The sequence below is a fragment of the Chinchilla lanigera genome, unplaced genomic scaffold (genome assembly GCF_000276665.1).
Source record: "Chinchilla lanigera isolate Chin_1 unplaced genomic scaffold, ChiLan1.0 scaffold00155, whole genome shotgun sequence".
Classification (NCBI taxonomy): domain Eukaryota; kingdom Metazoa; phylum Chordata; class Mammalia; order Rodentia; family Chinchillidae; genus Chinchilla; species Chinchilla lanigera.
In genome coordinates, this window is record NW_004955556.1 from 1,192,702 (window position 1) to 1,214,817 (window position 22,116).

General features: G+C 50.3%; 2 protein-coding genes across 12 annotated transcripts in view; one reads left to right on the forward strand and one right to left on the reverse strand.

The window, feature by feature from the left end:
* Wdfy4 (WDFY family member 4) overlaps positions 1-22,116 on the reverse strand; it is a 242,170-nt gene that overhangs the window by 13,732 nt on the left and 206,322 nt on the right. For all 7 annotated transcript variants that reach the window (XM_013508791.1, XM_013508792.1, XM_013508790.1 and 4 more), the window contains 8 exons: positions 19,373-19,415; positions 18,330-18,449; positions 16,197-16,314; positions 15,441-15,550; positions 7,142-7,295; positions 6,139-6,230; positions 2,530-2,742; positions 100-247 (listed from right to left, as the gene is read on the reverse strand). In XM_013508791.1, the coding sequence (XP_013364245.1) occupies positions 100-247; positions 2,530-2,742; positions 6,139-6,230; positions 7,142-7,295; positions 15,441-15,550; positions 16,197-16,314; positions 18,330-18,449; positions 19,373-19,415 (998 nt within the window). The remainder of the gene's footprint in view (positions 1-99; positions 248-2,529; positions 2,743-6,138; positions 6,231-7,141; positions 7,296-15,440; positions 15,551-16,196; positions 16,315-18,329; positions 18,450-19,372; positions 19,416-22,116) is intronic.
* The window catches only part of Lrrc18 (leucine rich repeat containing 18), a 23,411-nt gene continuing 22,464 nt past the window's right edge, over positions 21,170-22,116 (forward strand). For 3 of the 5 annotated variants that reach the window (XM_005412580.2, XM_005412581.2, XM_005412584.2), the window contains exon 1: positions 21,170-21,317. The gene's annotated coding sequence lies outside the window, so the exon portion shown is untranslated. Of the gene's footprint in view, positions 21,318-21,696; positions 21,835-22,116 lie in introns of those variants that run through there. The other 2 variants (XM_005412583.2, XM_005412586.2) reach the window with 2 other exon arrangements.

Consider the following 22,116-nt stretch of genomic DNA (forward strand, 5'->3'; position numbering starts at 1 on the left):
CCACTGTTTGGAGACAAATTCATCTGAAGCTGGGCCCAGCATCTGGCTGGGTCTGTGCCCTGAAACCTCCAAAGGAACTGCACAGGGCTAGGCACTCACCTTTGACAGTGACCTGGAAGGGCTTCAGTGACTGCAGGTTGTGCAGGAAGGGCTGCGGGTGGCTGGGCATGCTGGCAGGTGTGGCCGTGTCCCTCCCAGATGGAGGTCTCCCCATGGCATTCCTGGCCGGGTGGGGCTTGGTGAAGAGCTGGAAAGACACACACAGCACATGGGCATCAGGTGCTCCATGCCAGGCACTGCCCCTGGGTTTCCCTGGGCAGTGCTGGAGCCAAGCAGGAGCCCTGGCCTGAACCTCAGATGCTGCTGATGACAGGCCTGGGGCTCAGGATAGCTACACCTGCCCATCCCCTTCTCCTCCACCTGGCCAGAGAGCAACCCTGGTCCCTGGAGGCTGGGGTCAGAGTGGCTCCTGCCCTGCCTGGATCCCAGGCACCCTACATGTGCTAGAGTAATTTCTCCTGGTTTTCTTCCCTTTTACAAGCTGCCCAAGGCTCATCCATCCTGGTGTCAATACAAAGCTCTTCAACTGCATCCATGCAAACGTTCCTGAGCGGGCAGATCCTGTCAGTGGCCTTGTTCTCATTTCCCCCAGACCTCTCCCATCAAACTGTCCCCAAGGCCAAATTCTCTGCACATCTGGGCAAATGTCAGGTGTGAGGATGCACTGCCTGGCCAGTCCCTCTCACTGGTCTGGGGTGTATGCACCCAGCTTTGGTCCAGCCTGCCCTCCCTGCTGGCTCCTGCACTCCCACATGGAAACAGCTGTTGGGGACATTGTGGAAGGAACCAAGGTGGGAGCAGGTCCCTGCTGGGACATGGGCAGGGTCAGGGATTGAACCATCCAGAACTGTGCTGTGTTTGACTCAGACAGAAATGGTAGTAAACATTTTATAACACTTTCTTCCTCACAAAACACCTCATGGGCCCACAGGCTGGGTCTCAGGTGTCCGTAATATTATAACTATCACTGCCCTTTGGTGGGACAGTGTGTGGCCCAGAAGCACTTTGATCCTGTCCTCAGATGGGACAGCCTGAAACTCTCACTCTGACAACTCCTTGGAAATAGTGCTCAACCTGTGTATCAGGTTGAACATTCACACGGCTGAGCACTCTTAATCCAAAAATCCGTAATGTGAAATACGCTGAAATCCCCAGGATCCTGAGCAGTGACATCATACTGAGAAAGATTTGGGAAGCATTTTAAAGCTCAGGTTTGGGGATTAGGGATGCTGACCCAGTAAAGTCTATGTAAAGACTCCAAATTTCAAAAAGAAATGCTTGAAATCAGACATAATTTGGATCTTGGGCATTTTGGATAAAGGACACTGACCTATATTATTAAGTAACATCAGAATCTAAAACTGTACACTCCCTGGTCACAGTGACAGGAAAGCATCTGTGCTTATGGATGGGGCTGCATATACATAAAACTAGACTTGCGGGGTGGCGGGCTATTACTTTGAATTGTTTTATTGCTTTATTCATATTATTATGTGTATTTAAACTCAAGAAACAAAGCTATGAGGCTACCATGCTCTTCGTTGAGATGCTCACCTATTTGAAAGCTCCCTGCTAACTCACCCTAGATGCACCCCTGACATCCCAGTCACACCTGGCTCTTCTTTTGTGCCCCTAACCAGGAGACGAGCAGATCCCCAGGTCATGCAGGGTCAGGCAGAGAGGATACTGAGGAGATGCACAGAGCCCCAGTTTGGGTGTCCACTGAACTGGTGGTTAAATAAGCACCTTGCTCCCTTGCACAGGTCTCGTAAGTGTGGCAGCATGGGTCACGCACAGCCTCTTAGGACTGAGTGACTGTGCCCATGGGAACCAGAGCCAGCAGGGCCCAGGGCCCAGGTGAGACCCCTGCAATCCCACCAGGAGGAAGACATCCCAGGCCAGTGGCAATATGGCACATGCTTTGTAGCCACCTTCCCAAGTGGCCCACTGACCAGAGCTCTGCCTCTTCTGCTGCCAGTGGTCCATGCTAGTTCCACTTATGCAGCCTCTCTGGGTGTCGGTTTCCTGCTCCACAGAAGAAACCTCCTCTGCCCAGAGCATATGAGAGGTTCTAAAGATGCGATCACCCCAATAACATTTATCGATGAGCCAGTCATACTTCCTGCGCTTTCAAGCGCTTGGTGTGTCTTAACTCACTAAAAATGATAACCTGAAGGGCAGATACTTAGCTACAGAATCCAGTCAGGTGGACTGAGCATAGTGTCTATCACATTTGGCACAGAAGAAGAATACAGCCTTCACTGCTATCATCGTCTTCATCACCCCCAGCAGATAACTGAGGGTTAAGCCCTGCCACTGAAGACCCAGGAAGATGGTTGGGACTGTTCTGCCCCTCCAGACCTCTCCGCCCCTAGGACAGAATGTCCTTGCTCTCCTTTCTCCCACAAGCTCATCCTGCACATGCTCTCCTGACAAGGAGTCAGGAGACAAGGACTCGGCCTGCCTTACCTGTTTGGGCACCTGGCCAAAGTTGCTGACAAACCCCAGGATGGTGCTCTTGATCAGGGGGTCACTGATGCTGCTGAGATCTACCCTGTCTCCATAGAAGTAGGGGTGGAAGGTGTTTACCGCCTCCACTGCGGCCGGCCCCTGCTGCTTGTACCCAAAAATGAGGTCTATCCAGTGGTGGAGGTTGGTGCTGACGAAGTCGCTTTCCAGAGCCTGGAATGAAAGCCCAAAGAGTGTGAAAGTCCAGGCCACTGAGGGGGCTATGCATGCTCTGTGTGGATCAGGAGGCACACCTGTGTCAGATGGGCAGGCGAGGTCACTGATGGCCTCTGGGCTTGGTGAGTAAGAAGCTGGCAGAAGGGCAACCACGCAGGGCCACCAAGTCCTATATCTACCCACTGGCCAGTCAGGTCTAACTACTTGCAGCACCCCAGCTCATCCACCTCATATGACAGCCGTGCCACTCAGAAGGTCTACGCAGGCAGGGGATGCTGACATGCAAGAGACCTAGGTCCTGCTGCAGTCAGTAGCCCTAGCTCTGCCAGTGAACATCAGGAGATTGAGACCAAGTCGCAGATGTGGCAGAGCACACTCTGGAGCGGTCTAGAGCTGAGGTCACCATTGGCATGTTTCTTAACATTTCCAGCCCTCAGCTTCTTCATCTGAGATTAGGCTGTCTTCCAAGGTGAATGTGAGAACAAAGCTGAGATCCATGCTGTTGGTGATGCAACCAAGCACCTGCTCAGTGCTAGGAAGGGCCTGGGTTTGTGTCCTTGTCCCTTCCCATCAACACTCCCTCTTGCTGGCAGGAATAGTCCCCCCTCCCAGCTTCCAACTTTCATGTTGGAACTTTCGTATTCCCAAGGATATCAGTCCTGCTGAGCAAGTCTCATTCACGCAAGTCACCAGAAACCATTGACATGGAGCGGTCTTGCTGAATCACCCCTGACAGGGGAAGCACTGAATCTGCCTCTGAGGTACACTCAGTCCCTGGGATTGCAGCTTCCTTTGTGGGGCACCTCTGTATAGCCAGGGACATAGCTGGCACAGAGCATTGTACAACCATACCCAAGGAACACTGGATATATGCAGGTTTGCTGTTCCCGATGGGAGATGTTCCAGCCTCAGCCACCAGGCCTGGCTCAGAGCTCACACCTGCTCAGTTGGAATTAAACCTCACCAAGATCAAAATCACAGCTCCCCCTGGAAAGCCAGTAGCAGCCTAACTAAAGGTGACATCCTACAGGAAACAGAAGGAAGGTAGCATAGGAGCTAATAAGCTCACTGGATCCCTTGTGGGCACAGTCTAGATGGGTGGTGCCAGCCTGGCTTAGGGTCCCTAAGTTGGACATATTTCTAATTGGTTGCCACCCATAAGCAAGAGGAAACATAGCCAAGGGTTTGGACATCACTAAGAGATGGCACCTGTTTTGGCTGGGCACAGCCCTCCAGGGTTGCATCCCCAGGGCCAAAGGCATCCACTGGGCATTGTTTTCTCTCCTTGGTGGTCCTTGGGGAGGACACACAGATCCATGCCTGGGTATGGAGAAGCCTGGCCACCTGTACCAGGGTAGCACCTCTGAGGTCTGTGGGCAAAGTGGCCATTCTACATGGTTCCTAGCCATTGCCATATCTCCAAGGGGAAGTCACAAGCCTGGATGTCTGACCTCTGCCAGTTCCTTTTCCTAACTCCTCACAACCAACTCCTTTCCATATCCTCAGGGCTGGTCTGGAGCGGTCCCTCCTGCTCTTCCCAGTGAATCCTGGCTCCACACCCTTCGTTAAGCCCCATGGCAACCTCTTGCCAGACACACCCAGAAGTCTGCAGCTCTGTCTCTGGCCACTTCTGTGGCCTCTTGTGAAAAGAACAAAATGCCTGCTTCCTGTGCTTTTTGAGAGCCAGCCCCACCCTCCCCAGACCCTCGCCTCCATGACCTGCCTCTCTGCTATTCTGCTCACTAAGTGAAGAAGGTCACCCTCCACACCTCCCTTCTCTTCCAGATCTGCCTGTGTCCTCTGTGACTGCCATCTCTGGACACTCAGTCCCTTGGGCTCCCTTTCTCTGAGGACTTTTCTTCCACTCCTGTTAAAGTCACCCACTCCTGTGGACAGTCTTTCTCCCATGTCAGCATCCATAGCTACTCCATCTTTAAAAGCACTCATCAAACGCTCTGGCGAAAGCCATTTTCCGCCTTCCTGGCTGTTAACTTCCTCAGACTCCACCTCCACCTAATCAGGACGTTTGTCCCAGTCATCTGACTACTTGGCAATCATCTGCTCTCTTCTATGCTGAGCCACGTCTTCATCCAGCTTCGGCTTCCACCCACAGCTCTGGGGACAATGGTACTGAACTGTGGTGCTCTGTCTGCTGGCAGACAGGGCAGCTGCAGCCCTTGTCAAGGGCTTCTCTGGTCCAAGCATCCCATACAGGGGTATGGGAAGGGCAAGGGTGTGCTGGGAAGGAGTTCCTCCTTGCTGAGAAAAACACTGAAGGAAAGGTATGAGTTAGTAGTCACAGGTCAGGCCTGCTCCAGGTTATGTTTTAGGTCAATTTACACACAATAAAATGCTATAAAAATGTACATTTAACATATTCTGAACAATTCATGCTCAAGAGACAGGACATTTGCATCAACCTCCAGGGTGCCTTGTACTCCTTTTGGCCAGTCTTCTGCTGCCAAGTACAGTAACCACTAACTGGTTTTGTCCCTAGAGCTTCACCTATAAATGTCATACAAATAGAACCACGCAGTACGTAGCTTTCAGTGTGGCTTTGTTCACTCAGCATAAATGCTTTGACTTCTGCACTACTCTGTTATCAGCAAGCCCACGCCTTTCATTGCTGAGTAGAATTTCACCATGTAGATGTATTATTCCTTGATGGACATTTGGGCTGTATTTAGTTACTGACTGGTTTGAGTAAAAGTGAACGCTGGTGCCCAAAGGTTTGAGAGGGTGTGTTTTCCTGTCTCTTGGGTGAACACCCACAGAGCACTTGCAGGAGAGTGGCAGAGCCAACTTCCACTTTGGCAGAAACCACCAGGCTCTTTCCAGGGAGGAAGAGCACCTTCTGCCTCTGGCCAGCGGGTTCCAGGCATCAAGCTCTGCTTCTGTGAGTGTGCTGTAGCAGCTCACTGAAGCTTTGGGTCCTGTTTCCATGATTACCAAGGATGTCAAGTACCTCTTCACCTCCTCCTATCACCCAGGTGGGCCTGGGATCCTAGGCAAGTATCCTCAGTGTCCTCTGGCCTCCACCCATATCAGCCTCTCTGCATCACAGGCCACAACCTCTCCAGGCCTGGGAAGTTCTCTGTTCCCTTCCAGCCTCTAAGCCTTGCTGCTGAGATGTGACCCCCGGCCTATTCCTGCTTCTCAGGCTCACTCAGGACACAGATGTGCCCTCTCAGGCCTCCAAGAGAATCTAAAATTAACTTTCTTCATTGATGCCCACAGCCCCTGCCACGAACACAAACTGGGACAGGCCTCTCACACAGCCAAGAACCCCAGCTGACATAAACACATCAGTGCTTATCCCTCCCCAGTCACGGAGCCTGAAGGGATACTGAAGCCTGAAGTCCATGGCTGGACACAGACCAGGGAGGGACTCACCTGTCTGTGCAGGCTGATGAACTTCCTTGGGTCCCCGTCTGCCCAGGGAGGGAGCTGAACATCACCCAGCACCGTCCCATCCTGCATACAACCTGGGGGTGCAGAAGAGCAAGGGGCACCAGGTCATCGGGAACCATCTGGGCTTCAAATGGAATCACACAGCTCCTCCCAGGAGCACAGCTTGCTTCTGCCTCCCCTATTGGAATACTCCTGTGTCTGCCTGCCTGCTTGGTCCCTTAAGCTCCTAGGGACTTGGAAGCCTGTGTGTCCTCCACAAAGTCCCCTGGATTCCAGGCAGCCCCAGTGCTAGAGCCCCAAGTCACACAGAATGTAATGATCCTTGTGTCACCAGAGTTCACACTCCCCACTCCTGCTACACAAGGCCCAAGACTTTTCCTCAGGTGCTGAACAGGCAGGCAGCAAGTGGCGGTGACACCCAGCAGCCAACCGCAAGCACACCTGGGGTAGTTGGGCACACGTCTCCCATAGCCTTCATGCTGTAATTTTGCATGTTCTCCCCATTGTAAAGGAAGGCAGCAGAGCTTTTTGATGGAGATGCCTTAGACAGAAGGAAGAAGGGGCTGGCTCCCAGCTGACTACTCTCCTCCTCCTTGGCTCCTGACCTTGAGCAAGTGGGTAACTTCCTTGGTATTCAGTTCTACCACTGCAAGACCAAAGGTGACAATGGGGCTGCCATGGAGGGGTGGCCCAAGGATGACAAGAGAAGACACACAAGAATACCAGGCCTGTGGCAGATGCTGTATTCACACCGGCTGTGGTACTACTCAAGATAGAACCAAAATAAAATCCCCCTGTTCTCCTGTGCTGGCCTTCTGGTCACTCAGCCTCAGCATGCCTCTCCTCTCTCTGTCCTTCCAGGGGACCAGAACAACCCAGTCCCCTCGCAGTTGCTCTCCATACCAGGTTAATGAGCAAGGAGCTGTGAGAAGAGCCAGACCCAGTGCCAGGCCTCACCCCAGCAGCCTCCCTGGGCCCCACTCACCAAACTCCATAGCATTGCAGTTGGTGAGGAACTCAGGCAGGTAGAAGAACTCGGGAGTCAGCTCACGGATGTCGCTCATGTTCTCCCTGGAGGCTGACTCCCAAGCGCCTCTCACGCTGTGGAACATCCGGTCAGCGACATCGAAGCTTCCTCCCTGTGGGGCACAGGCAACAGGATCAACCGCAGGACCTCAGATCCTCAGCTTCCATAATCCATGTGCTGGGGCATCCTTCCTCCATCCTGCCCCACTGGCAAGGTTGCAATGCTAGACTCTCATCCATCCATGCATGTGACACCTACCTGCCCACTCTCCAGGACCTGGGCCTGTGAGGGACTCTGTGAGGGACTCAGGGTATCCTATGTTTCCACCATGGAAACCCAAGTTCAGGTCAGAGACAAAACCACAGCCCTTCTGCTGGCTGTTCCCAAGGTCACTGGGTACACTTTAATTTAAGGCCTTGACACAAGGAATCGAGGGTGACGGCAGCCTAGCCTCAGCTCTGGAGAGTCTCAGGGTCAAGAGTCACAGACAGGAAATAAGGAGCAGACTACAGCACAGAGACGTAGTCAGCCATGCTCTGTGGAGACCGGTGGGGTCCACTGGAGAATCCCAACACAGATGATCTTGGAAGCCTGGTGACAGGAGTTGGCAGTGTCCTGAGAGCTGAGTAGCCATGGCTTTGACATGAGGAAGGAGCTGGAAGACACCAGCACTCAGGGCAAGAGGCTGGCACAGGAAGAACTTGACCCCATGGCACCTCCCAAGGCCACCTAGGCCCAAGGTCCCTGACTGCAGGTGACCTGATGCCACCTGAGCCTGGCAAGTGGGGTGGACCTGGTGACATTGAGGTCAGTCCTCCCTTGAGTGCCTGGGCCTATCCCCTGAATTGTCACACCACCTCCTAAATTGTCAAAATGACCACCCGTACTCAGCAGTGGTCTTGGGGGTGAGGAGGAAGCAGAAAAGGGCCTTGGGCCAGGCCATAGAGGAAGATGCTAGAGCAGAGGGACTTGAGGAAAGGGTTTCTGAAACTCAGACTTGGATCCACTTAAGCTCAGAGGTAACCAAAGATATGGTCCATTCTTCAGAGCACAGATATGAGGCCACAAAAAAGGGGCAGAAACTTCTGCCCTCCTCTCCCTTCCATCTCAGAGGCCCAGAGCTTTCATTCCATCAGGATCTACCCATCACAGCTTCAGAAGGCTGCAGCCCAGAAGGAGCAAGAGCCTTGTCTCAGCGTGCCTGTCCTGTTAGGTGCCTTGTGCATAAAGAGGTGACCCCTCCTAATCCTCACCGCAGGTGCGTTAGGAAGGGGTTGGCATTACCATCTTGCAGACCAGAAAACAGAGGTTCCTCCAAGGGTACTGATTTTCTCAAGGCTAAATACAGAGCAGAGATCCTGGTTCAAACCTAGGATGACACTCCAAGGGATATGCTTTGCTGTGTGCCAGTTTCCTAGATAAATCCCTTGACCGGGGAGAAATGATCTACTATGTATGGACTAAGGGGTACTCGGGTATTTCCAAAAGGGAGGCAGGTGGCACCAGGCATCCTGAGGGCACATGGCCTGGTTGGTCAATCTTCTGTACCACAGTGGAGGACCCAGTGGGACCCATGGCCCATCTCCACAGAGGGACAGGGACACCAAGCTGTTCAGTTATGTGTGGAGTCTCAACCAACGCAGTACACGGACAGCATAAAGCTATGGCTGTTCCCCGAGGTCACTTTGCACTTGGTTGGAATTAGGAGATGAGGTCCACCATCAAATTTAAATTGAAATGGAAATAAAATGAGAGGGATCTAAATAAATCTGCACCTAATGAGTCACTCATTGAAATGTATTAAGAGCTCTGTGTATTTAATCTGCAGCCTGAGCTTTACATCGTGGGAGATTGATGCCTTCGCCGTGTCCCATTTTTCCCTTTGCAGCTTTTATGAGCACTGATGGTAATCTCCTGAGAAACAATATGATTTGGTAATAAAAAGATTACCTGTATTAAATAAAAATAATATATACATAGGAAATATTGTTAGTGCTACAAATCTGGTTAAAGATATTACCACAAAGAAAAATGTTATTTTTTCACAGCTGTCTAATGCATTTTAGCAAAAGTAATATCTTTAAAACTTAAGCCTGTATTATTTATAAAGGAAACAATAACTGATTTTCCTATTTCCTATATTAATAAATGTATTTGCATACATTTGTTTCAAAATTAATGGGTTTTCTCACTTCTGCAATACAAAAGAAAACACCAAATTCCCTAGAAGAAGAAATGGAGTTGCTTTGTTCCCCCTATTGTAAGTCTGGCTGACACAAACTCCGCTGCTGCTGGCCTGAGTCCCAGGTAGGATTTGATTCTCAGGAAAGAAGGAAGGAAGGGGAAGTAAGGAAGACAGAAGAAAGAAAGGGCAAGGAGGAGAGACACAGACAGATGCATGATTCAAATTTACAGAGTGCTACATAAAGAAGGACCAAAGCCAAAAGAAATAAATAAACAAACAACAGAATCAAGTCTGGAGGGTGGAAGGAAATAAAGTGATCAGGACAATTCCAGAACCAAGGTCTGTTTCTGCTTCTATTCTGCAGATATTGAATATAAAGAAAAATGAGTTCTAGTGTATCCAAATGGGCTATTAAAAATAATAGCAAGGTCACGATTGTCAACACAAGACTGACTTTGTATTGGCAGATTTCCCATGCAACACTCCATCCAGAAGATGCTGGAGCCAGGCCACAGTTAGAGTTCTGTGGCACATCATTCGAGTGCCTGGCTTTTAGCCTACTTTAGACATCACTTACAAGTAAAGCAACCAGAAACGCAGTTTGGGATTCAGAAGCAATGCTATCTGACACATCTTTCCTTACCTCCAGGTTTGCAATATGCTGAGAAGAATCAAAAAGCTAGAGCACAATCAAAAGATGCCCCTGTCATTCAGGGACACAGAGTCCAAGTGCGCCATGGTCCCTGGATAAATGCTTGGTCACTGTGTTCTCAAAATCCTGTCTGCCATGACAGGAGAAGTATGTCGGGGAAAAACATTCAATTCCCAACATACAACTCTCTTCATAGGAAACTCAGAAACCAGATGTGCTCCAGGACACCCGAGCACACAGGTATTTCACAACATGTGATGAAAGTGGGACCTTCCTTCCATCTAGGACTAGCCCAGAGTAACCCACTCATGTCTCGGTAATGGGGTTGGCTTCATGAGCAGGCTGACAACCAGTGCCTGCCCTAGATATTCTTGCTAATAATTTTAAAGTATCCTCTGCAAACACTCACTTATAGGACCCGTGCACATGCCAGCTGACCTAAGCCAGCATTGATTCATCAGAGAGGTAGTGTGCCCTGGGAAAGGAAGCTTGGCACGGGAACCAGGCAGGCATGGGCGGGGACTGGAGGGCCCACTTACTTATGTGCAGGTGAACACCTAAGTTTCTACATCTCTAACTGCCTACTCCATCCTCTGCAAACCTTAGGTGATTGTTGTGGATGTGAAATCAATTATATATGCATGTATGTGTGCATGCATGTCTGTGCATGTGTGTACAGTATGTATGTATGGGTATGCATGTGATTGTGCTAAGGTTTAGACATAAATGGCCCCAATCCTCATGTGTTTGGAAGGCAGTTGAATCATGGGATGCTATAATCATTGGTAGATTCAGCAACTCAGTGTGCTATTAGGGCTGGCTCCCTAAGAATGTGACCTGGAAATATATATCTCCCTCCCTGGCTCCCCCTACACTCTGCTTCCTCTTCAGCATGATGCAAGGAGCTTTCCTCCACTGGGGTCCTCTACAATGCCATTTCTACTTTGGAGTCGGCCTATCAGGGACTGAAGCTTCTGAAACTGTGAACTAAAATAAACCTCTCCTCCATTAATGGGTGGGTGTCAGGCATTGTGTCTCAGGGATGAGAAAGTGACTCATACAGAGTGTATCATGTACTGGTGAGTATATGGATGTGAAGATGTACATATATGTGTGAGCCTGTGGGTACACATATGGGTGAATGTGTGCATGTGTGTAAGCATATATGCATGCACCTATAAATGTACATGTGTGTGCATGTGTATACATACATGGGAGTGTTGTACATGTGTGAGAGCATTGTACACGTATACATCATATACCTCCCACAGTGCCGAGGCACATAGAGAGTAGTACCAGATGCTGTAGCCCTGTGTAGACTAGGAGGGGGAGCCATCCTGATTCAGGCCCCAAATTCCATGTGTGTGTGAAAGGCAACCAGCAGCTCTCAGAAAGAAAAGGAAGAGGAGACAGATGGTGGGGGAAGAGAGGAAAAGAGAAGGAAGGGGTCCAGTAGTGACAGGGACAGAGGTAGGAGGGTGAGGAGCCTGGAGGGCCTTAAGGTGGGCATGGGAAATGGGAAGGGCATCTCAAGACATAGCCGTTGTCAAGGAAGGAAGGTCTGACCTATGAGGGCAGGAGAAAGGTGATGCACTGTTCTAGGAGTTCCTGTGGAAAATGCTAGGACCTGACTCCTGCTCTTAAAGCTAAGAGCTGGGGCCCCATGTATATTAGGGAAGCCGTCAGGCACCTGACTGAATCTGCTCTGATGGAGGCCACCAGCTCCCCTCCTTGAAGGAGGAGGTTTCTCCCAAAGAGACACGCACAGAAGCCATACATGAGGGAATTGGCACTGCCATGCACCTTACCCCCACCCAGTTAGGTGCTCCTTCAAAGGAAACTGAGGCTGAGCTAGCTAGTACTACCCATTAGAAAGTTCTAGAAGTAGGACTTTATCCCAAAATGAGTGGATTCTATCAGGTGCCTTTTCTAATGCCCCAGCTGAACCTGTACCCTCATAATTACACTATGGTAGGGACCCTAAACCTGAGTTACAGTTAGGGTCCTGGCAGACTCACATCCTGTCAAGGCCCGGCCAGAGCCTCCAGCTCTGGCTGGCACACCTGGCTGCAGCCCAGTGGCCCAGGCCTGGGACAGGAGTCAAGGGCTAGGTACAAGCAGTATGCACAGGTGCCAGAGGGTGGGCATCGACTGGGGCACCCAACTCCTCTCCTCGCCCACCAGGAACTCCCTGGTGGACAGCCAGGTTAGCCAAGCATGGCTGGCCCTGGCTCTTTCCACAGTTAGCATCCGTCTAACACCAGCTTGCCAGCCCACCTCAGGTGGTCAGGAAGGCCCATCCCCATTGCTGGTAACAGCTGACTTCATAGAGATGAGACTTAATTAGCCCACTGCTTTATTTCAGTTTCTTATTAAATGCAGCAGCAGCAGCCGTCACCACTGCTGTGTCCTCAGTAGGCACTGGCTGCCTTCCGGCCCCACCCTGGCTGGGTCTGATGTGAGAATGCCCACACTTTTGCTGGGACAGGTGTGGGTGTCAGAGCAGGGCCAGCAGGATGTGGTGCCTGGTGACACAACCTTCTAGCACTCCAGACTTGGGCCCCGGGTGGCAAGACTCATGAGAACCAGAAGACCCTGGGGGACCCAGGACTGGACCCAGCCTAGCAGATATCAACTCACACTTTGAAGAGCAAGGATGACAGAGTGCATAGCTGGCACAAATCCAGGTCCTGTCTGTCACAGTGGTGGCATGGGCCACCTGCTTAGATCAAGGGTATACACAGTGAGCATTCTGGGTCCAAGGGTCCCACATTCTCAGTCATCACCAGAGGAGCTAAAGAACTATAGGTGGGTTCTGAGCAGATACATTCATACTCCAAACCAGGCTGGAAGTCAAGGCTCCACTGTTGAGACTGTGGAAGATCCCTTTCTTGTCACCACAGGAGTAAAAGAAACAGGACTGCTCCCAAGGAGGGAGGGGGATAGAGAGCAGAGCCTGACTTCCAGAAGATTCCAGAACATTCCTGAGCAGGGTTGCTGATGCCTAGAGCTCCCAAGGGGAGTTGGGCATGCCACCCCCTGCCCCTGTAGCCATTCCCTTAAGAAGAGGCAAAGCTCATCTTTTGTTGAGGAAGAAGCAGGAAGTGGCTGGTTTTTCTGCTGGTTACAGAGCTTGGACCAATGCTGGCCATGAGAAGTCATTCAAAGGCAGGAGGGAGAGATGAATTCCAGGGCCCACATGGAGGGTCCAGATGGCTCCAACCTAGATGAGCCACTCTGCCAAAGACAGGCTGGAGCCCAAAGTCTTCCCGGGTCACATCAGAGACCGCAGAGGGGCCTAGAGGGCTCAGCTCAGCTGAAAGCATCTTTAGTTGGCTCTGACCATCTCTCACTGTTTCAGACCATCTTAAGTGAGATTGGCCTGATTACTATGAACCAAACTGTGCAAGCCAGTGATGAGCTTTAAAGTGGCCATTACTCACATGTGCTTGTGGGGCCACAGCACACCTGTTTAGTCTGGCACATGCTATGTTGGAATCTTAGATGCAGTCCAGACTGCCTTGAATTAGCTTCCGCCAGAGGAGACCAGCTTGAACAAGCACAGGCCTGCTCAGGCTAGAGCTGGCTGATTGCAGAGGGATGGAGAGAAGTCACAGTGATTGATCACTGGAACTAGGGGCTTTCCCCACAATTTCTTAAGAGCCCAGTGAGATGTGCATAATTAACATTCATTTCCAGAGGTAAAGTAACTTGAGATTTTTTATCTGTTCAGTGGCCAACCTGGGATGTAAATCTCATGGCCCAGGCTGTCTGAATTTTTGTCTGCCTGCTCCTGATGTGCAAAGACCCTTAGCAACAGGTACAGCTGGGGCTTCTGGCTTTGATGCATTTAACCGAAGGGACAAGGGGAAACTCTGAAATTCAGTGCCCTGAATGTTTAAACATTTCAACTCCCTGGACGGAAAGTGATGGAATTCATCACTATCATCATCAACAGTGATCATCATTTTTCGTGGATTAATGAGCAACATCTGGATGGGATTCCTGGCACGAGGTAGAGCACTGGGACCATTCATTCTCCAAACCAAACTTACTTAAAATGCTTGTTGCTGGAGTAAGACTCAGGGGAAGCACACTTATTATTTTTGAGTGAATTTCCAGGGAATGGGGGTTATAGAATGTCTAGACGAAGCTCACTGTCAGGGAGTTGAGGAGAGAGAGAGGCCTGTGCCAAGAAACGGAAGACGGGAGGGATTTGCTTCTTATTGGAGAAGGCATCTTGACCTTGCCTATCCAGTCTGGAATAGGGCTTGGGAGTTAGCTTTTGTGCTGACCCAGAGTGGCCATTAGTCTCTCAGGGTCAGATTCCTCCAAGTGATTGTAAAGAGTGATCTTGCTGGTGAACTCAGCCCCAACTCCATTCTGGGGCTGCTCACAGGTCGTTGTGAAGAGGCTCGGGTGTGTCTCTGACCTGCTGCCCAGAGGCCTTCCTCTCTGGACCTTGCAAGGCCAGGGTGGGCAGGGTACAGCTGGCCTTGTGGCGTGCATTCTCAGTGGGCAGAGCTGGCTGGCTGCTTTGGGAGTGCCTGAGGTTCTGCATGTCATAGGTTGTGCCTGTGGGGTCCCTGTCCCTGCTTGTACACAGAGTCACAGTGACCATACAAAGTTGCAGAAGAAGAGAGGAAAGGTTTCCTGGCCCCTCACAATGCTGCCTGCAGGGACTCTGGGCCTTAGAAGCCCACGTCTCAGACACCACCACCCACTTGGCTGTAGTTGGCTCACTTCCAGCTCCCCCAGGGTTGTCAGGGAGGACAAAACAGCTACACTGAAATTCCAGATAAACAACAGATAATTTTTGCATGTAAGTCATTGTTTATCTGAGAATCTCTGTTTATCTGGAATCCAAATTTAACTAGTTATCTTGTGGCTTTATTTGCAAAACCTAGCAACTCTAATCTGGCAGAATGATTTGTTGGTTTGTGGGTGGGCACGTCAGTTAGTTCTTGCCCTGAGTTAATTGTTCATTTTGGTTTTCAAATATGTTCGTCCTTTAGAGCCTTTCATCTTGTACTTAGCAGATGTATGCATTCTGGTGCTGAGTCATATTCTTCTCATTGTTCCTTCTTGAGTTTATTTTTCTAATCTTTGCTTGCCTTTCTGGTCTCCAAGCTTCCTGATTTCCTCTCTACTACATTTATTTATGTTAAGAGTTTTCTCATGTCTCTTATTGCTTGTTTTTTTAGAGTTGGTTTTTTTCTTGTAATACTCTGCTGGGCAAAGGAGAAAGAGAGTATCCCTGATGGAGAGTAACTGACCTGGGCTGGATGGACCAGAACCCAGTGGCCAGCACCAGCAGCAGTCACTCCTGGCCTGTGACACGGCTGTGTGTATGTGTGAGTGTGCATGCATACAGATATACACACGCACATGTGTGTTCATGAAGAGCAGTGGCAACTCACCTGCAGAGAGCAAAAGGCCTGAGTGAAGGGTGGCATCCGGACCAGGTAGGAGGCGACGATGATGGCAGAGGAGTAGTGGGTGTAGTAGTGGCACTGGACAGTCATGTCTCCTGCAACAAAAGGACACAGCTAAGGCCACTGGCCACCCATGAGAGCAAACACACTCACTGGAAGACACATTCCCTGAAGGTTAGGAATGAAGTAGAGGTGCAGAAGAAACGTAAAGGCAGCAAGATACAGAGGGCATGTGCATGTGTCAATACCTCAAAGAGGAGCTGCAGATGGATTAAGTCTGGGGACTGGATTCTAGGGCCAGTCCCACACCAGTTTGGTCCTTTGTAATCTGAACAAGGTGTTTAAATTTTGAGCATCGATGTCCTCTGCTGGGTATGTAAATGTAGATAGCCCTGTGCCTGGCAGCAGGACATGTGGATTGAAGACAGTTCCACAGCCTCTGCCTGCTCCTTGCTACAAGTCAGCAGCTTTTAGCATGCTACATGTCAACCAGGATTGACCTTGGGATCACCTGGGTGATCCCACACCACAGACTGACTTAAACCAGATATGCAGAGGTGAGCTATAAAAGTCAGTACTTTAAGGAAACAGCTCTTCCAGGTGGTTATTCTGTGTGTCCCAGGAGCTCAGTGCAGAACTGGAAAGTTCTCCATCAAATGCAATCATGCATAGGCTAAGTCATTTCCAGTCATTCAAGATGAACGATGCTACACAAGAAATACCAAACTGGGAGATACGCACCTTCGATTTTTTCAACTTCTTTAAACCTCTGGATGAATTTCAGCTTCCTCTCCTTGGTCTGAGCCCCCATAGGCTTGGAAAGATCCCGGAAAGTCTTGGGATTGGTCAAGTTCAGTGTCTAAAAGGCACATGTGCAGCTGCGTTAACTCCCTCTGCCCTCTGTGCCCCAGGAGCCACGCTCTTTAAGTTTTATGGTTCCCTTTATTGGTTTATTGTCATTTGGTCTGACCCCCCCCCTCTGGTGATTAGCTGGCCAGTGGGGTTTTATGGCCCTGGAGCCAGTGATCCACAAAAACTTAATAGGGGAGAGATGGGAAATGAGAGGAGGGGAAGATTGAGTTCACACTGAACCTGTTCCAAGTTGACCCTAAGCAGAGCACAGCCACTGGTTACAAAAAGAGATTTTCAAAACAATTCTCAACGTCTGAGAGGCATTTGACTTCTGCCTGCATGAAGCAATTTACTCCAGGAGTTCAGCTTCCCTGCTTAGTATCAAACTGATTTTATAGGAAGCTGGAAGTCATCTGTTTTGGGAGAGAGGGAGAGGAACATTGCGGTTTTCTGCAGACCCCCTCATTCCCTTCCTGCAACGAAGGCAGCAGTGCCCACAGTGAGACATGAAGGCCTGGGGTCACCTGTCCTCGGACACAGTTTCTTTTAGTGGAGATGTCCATCATGTCACTGGAGGGCCCAGTCTTCCAGGCCTTGCATATTTCTTTTTTTTTTTTTTTTTTTTTTTTGTACCGGAAATCAAACTCAAGACCTTACACTTGCCAGGCAGGCGCTTGTGCTACTGAGCTATATCCCCGGCCCCTTGCATGTTTCTCTGTAGGAAGAAATGGCTTCCTTATAAGCCTCCCTTCTTCACAGCATCAGTCACAGTGGATTTCCTGGGGCTGGACTGCTACCATCGCTTACTCTACAGAAGCCAGACCAGGGCACAGGGAAGCAACAGACCCCAGCACGGGCAGGGGAGATGCTACACACCCACACCAGCTCACTGGTTTTGTCTCTCAGGATGGCTTGCAGGTGCCAGATCTCTGGATTTTCCAAGATATTGGAGATCCAGATTTTTAAGAGAAATCTCTCAATTTTAAAACTCCAGTAAGTAATCAAAATTTTAAACATGGGCAATAGGTTAAGCAGGAAGGACTCATAAAATTGCCACCACCTACCAAAGCTTGAGTGAAAGCCAGGGTTAGCAAGCCTCCTGCTGGAAAGGCCTGTCTTCAGCAGGGCCATGAAGCCACGCAAAGCTGGGGGAAATCTTTGCTGCCTCCTGTGTTTTAAGTGGGCTTGGGAGGTCACAACCTAAATCTCCTTTCCCAAGCCCTGAGCACTACCACTCACATGTCCCTGGGTAGGATGGGCCAGGCTGGTCTGCACCAATGACCCATAGTCGTCGTCTTCTGCCCTCATGCTTGGCTCAACCCAGCCTCTGCTGACCAGAGACCAAGTGGCTGGGACCCTGCTCCTTGGCCTGATTAACCCTGAACAAACACATACCATATCACCTTCTACCTGGGGTTTCCCCAGAGGTGGAGCTGAGAGAGATGGGCAATCTGGTCCCAGTCCTGGGGATGTCAGGGGCCACCCACTCAGCCACTGAAGTCATGCTTTGGAGGAGAGGGTCTCTCTCCCCTCTCTCTCCTTTGTCTCTTTTTCTGTCTCTATCCTGTCTTTCTCTTTCTGTACCTGTTTATTTTTACTCTCTATCTATCCTCTCTTCTCTCTGTCTTTCTCTGTGTCTCTGTCTTTCTTCTCTGTCTCTTCCTCTTTTGTGTCTCTCCTCTGTTCTCTTTTTCTGTCTGTCTCTCTGTGTCTCTATCTCTTCTCTCTCTTCTCTGTCTTTCCTCTCTCTGTGTCTCTCTTTCTTTCTGTCTCTCTTCCTCACTGTAATCTCTCTCTGTCTCTTCTCCCATCTCTGCATGCACTGACCCACGCAGAGTCTCAGCCTGTCTCATGTATGACTGTCAGAGGTCGCCCCTGTGCTATTCGGGTGCTTATACCACAGAAGGAGCTGGGCTGAACTCCGAAGGCTGCCATGGTGTGTGTGGGCAGGGCAGAGGCTGGGTGTGCTGACTGAGTGTGCTCTGGGATCTGGGGAAGCCAGAACACCTCGAGAAGGCTTACCTCAGAGGTGTAGTCAGCCAGCACCCAGGGGAACACTGGGTACTGCATGTAGTCATTGTGGGTCCTCCCGGCCAAGGTGTTCAAGTGCATTAGGTACTCGAAATTGCTGATGTCCCTTTTCTACCAGGAGAGACAAAGGGGAAAAACCAGACATGTCAGACATCTTCCGAGGCTACAGTGGTCATAAGCCTGCTGGGGGTGGCTGCCCACACATGGTCCTGTCTTATCCACATCTGGCACAGGGCCAGCCCTATAGCAGGCAGCCCTCAGGGACCAGGGAGAGAGTCAGAGCTCAGTGATCCACACCCAAAAGGGATGAAAACAACAGTATAGGTGCTGTGGGTGGCAGAGCTCACTGCTGGGCCTTCATGGCCTAAACAGGGGAACATGGTGAACAGAGAAGGAAGCCTTGCCAACAGTAGGCTGACCTGTCCCCTCAGGACCTCAAGGGTGACCTCACTCCCTCCCCTGCCTCTAGGATGACTCTTGGAGCTCTCCACCATCAGGTAAGCATCACTAAAGGAGAGGCCCTATGTCAGGGAGAAAGTCACCATAGTCATTCAGGAGGGCCCTCTCTATGAGACCTGTGTGGTCAGGGTCTCTCCCACCTCAGCTTGTTCCTGGGAGGTGTCTGGGATGTCTACAACCCATTGTTACGTCCTTCACCTGTTGATCTCAGGATTGGCTCCCTTGGGGTCCCTTCCTCATGGGGAAACAACCTGGTATCAGCCATGTGTAACTTTCCATGAATAAGAAGTGACGCCCCATCTGCCCACTAGTGCGTGTCCATGTGCAAGTCCTGGGGAAAAGTGTGCACCCACAGAGGCACTCACAGTGATATGCACTCCCTAGATCTGATCCTAATGCTCAAGAGTCACCTGGTGTCACTGAGCCCTTGTCAGGGAAGAGTTGGGACATTTAGCACCCCAAAATACAAGGTGCCTCTGAGTGAATCTGCATACTTCCTTCTCCCAGTCCCTGGGGCCTGCGCTCTCTTTTTTAGTCTCCATCCCCACAGGGTTTTCCTAGATATCCCTCCATACCTGCCACCTCTGCAGCATGGTCCTGTCAGAGCTGGGGGGCCGCCTGTGGAACAACGGAGAGCAGATTATTACTAACTTATCCCCAGGTGTGAACACAGAAGGAGAGAGGGGGCTTCACGGGGCATGTTGGGAAGAGGCCCCTGGCTCCCCCAAACGCATGGCAAATCTCAGGGGCCTGTGCAGTGAGACCATTGCCTGAGCTCTCCAACACCCTCCTGCTGGAGGCTTGGCTCTTGCAGTCATCACCTTGCTCTCAGGAATCTGGAAAGTGCTGTGCCTCAGGCACAGCCCATGAGACCTCTCCTAGCCACATAGGAGTAGTTTTGGGCCTCTTTCGCCACCAACCCACATTTCCATAGACACATCTCAACCTCCTCTGCCTTCCACTTTCTCTCCTGACATAGAACATGTCAAGAGGTTAAAAAAAGCTGCAAACACCATTGGAAAGCCATGAAATGTGAGTCTCCAGACTACAACTTTGACTCAAGAAGTATCCATAGATCACTGATTCTAGGGGATCAGTCCCCAAAAGTTTCACCCACATACCTGTCTACAATGTATTATTCTGACCAATTATATGTGGGTCATAAAATACGCACAGTCCTCCCCTTGCCTCCCTTGCTCCACAGCTCCCAGGGAGACAACCTGGTTCTGCTTTATGGAGCTCATTTCTGCAACTGCAGAACACCATCCTGTGTTTGGGGACATCACTGCCATGTTCGTACCTGGGAGAGCTCTGTTACCACCAACTGTGTCTCGGTGACCACCTTTGGACATAAATTTCTGGACCCTCTGATGAGCATATTTATAATTTCTAAGGTATTCAGTTTTGTTATTTATTGCCAAGTCACTTAAAATGTCAGATCAATTTACACCCCTGCAATTAAGACATACAAATGGAACCAAAGAAACACCACTGTTGGCCAGTGTGGATGAAAGTGTTTGAAAGTGTTGCAAAACACAACATTGGAAAGGATGGGAAAGGTGCCTTCTCCACCTGAAACGTCTCTTTTGTCCATCAAGAATTTTGGGATGGTGTCCCTCCTCCTTTCCCAGCTGCTCTCCTGTCTCCAGGAGATTCTCCTTCTGCTCTCAAGACTGGCTACCTGCTCAACATGTTCCCCCAAACCCAAGCACTCCTCACTGTACCCATCCTCTGCCATAGTCCTGCTCAGATACCCAGTGCTCCACCCACCAGGCCAAGAACCTCAGGATCCTGTGGCCTCCAACCTGACTGCCCAAGTACCCCATACGGACTTTGCCTTCCATCTTCCCAGCACACCATCCACCCTGTGTTCCCCATCCCCCTGCATTCAATTCCCTTCCATAAGGGGAAAACAACTCCTGGGCTGGAATCCACTGCTTCCTTCCCAGCAGAGGTCCATTATATCCAGGCAAAAATGACCAGAATGAAGACAATGCACAGACACTGACTGTGCTACTGAAAAGGCTCAAGGAGGACCTGGCCCCCAGATTGCATCCAGGACACTGCCACCTCCCAATTCTAAGACCAGGCTGCTCTGAAAGCTGTGAACACAGGCAAAACCCAGGCTGGAGATAGTGACAATCACCACCTTGGTCTTCAAGGATGTCCAAGGCCATCCTAAGGCCTCCAGAGTCATGAACATATGGACTCTGCATGTTGATGTCTTCCCTTGCTACTATTTAAGGATGTGACAGAAAGCTGAAAAGAGGGGCAACATGTGCCTGTCAGGGTCCACAAAATGGGAGGAGTCTCTTCTATCCTCCCTCTCAGAAAGGATTCTAGAATCTGGGCTATGGTCATTTATGATGTTGCTACTGGGGGAACAGTGGTGGGTGGAAGTACCTTTTCTTCCACCCTATTCCCCCTCATAGCGGCTATGAGCTCTGAGGAACAGCACCCCTTTCTGGGACCACTGGAGGGAGACACCAGGCACGGTAGTGCCGAGACACCTATGCAAAAGTGAGTTTCTCAGTTTTTAATATTGGTTTTCCAACACTATTCTGAAGGCAATTACAGAACTCATGAAAGAGCTCACCATCTGAATTGGGCCTCAGGTAACCCAACCCTTTCTCACTGAAGTTGTCTCTTCCTTCCCACACACTGGCCCCACTTTTCCATGACAGCAGGCAGGACCCGGGTCTAAAAGGTGAGCACGGGTGGGGATGGTGTAATTCTGCAGGTGCGGATGTTACTCAAAGCAGGGCACTTCCCTTCTGCTCTGGGAGGGCCAGGGGCAGGGAAGGGCTCAGCACTGAGCCCACTTGCGATAACTATGTAGCCGTAGGTCACCTGCCTGCTCTGTGAAGTCAGTGGCAGTGGCATGAGGTGCTCCCAGAGGTGGGGAATCAGCACTGAGGTGCAGGGAAAGAGGCAGAGCCTTCAGGCAACCAGAGTCCAGAAGAGCACAAGGTGATGTTGTGGAGTGGAACACCCTGCATACATCTACTAAGTCCATTTGTTCACAGCTTTGGTTCAGGTCTGTTATTTCCTTGCTGAATTTTTGTCCAGTTGACCTGTCTCTTTGTGTCAATGGGGTGTTGAGATCCCCCGTTACAATAGTGTTATGAATTATATGGGTTTTCATGCCTGTTAAGATTTGTCTTATATAATTTCGAGCTCCGATATTCGGTGCATACATGTTTATGATTGTTATCTCATCCTCTTGCAGTTTTCCCCTGACTAGCATGTAGTGACCTTCTTTATCTCTTTTGATTGTTGTCGGTTTGAAGTTTACATTGTCTGCAAACAGAATAGCTAC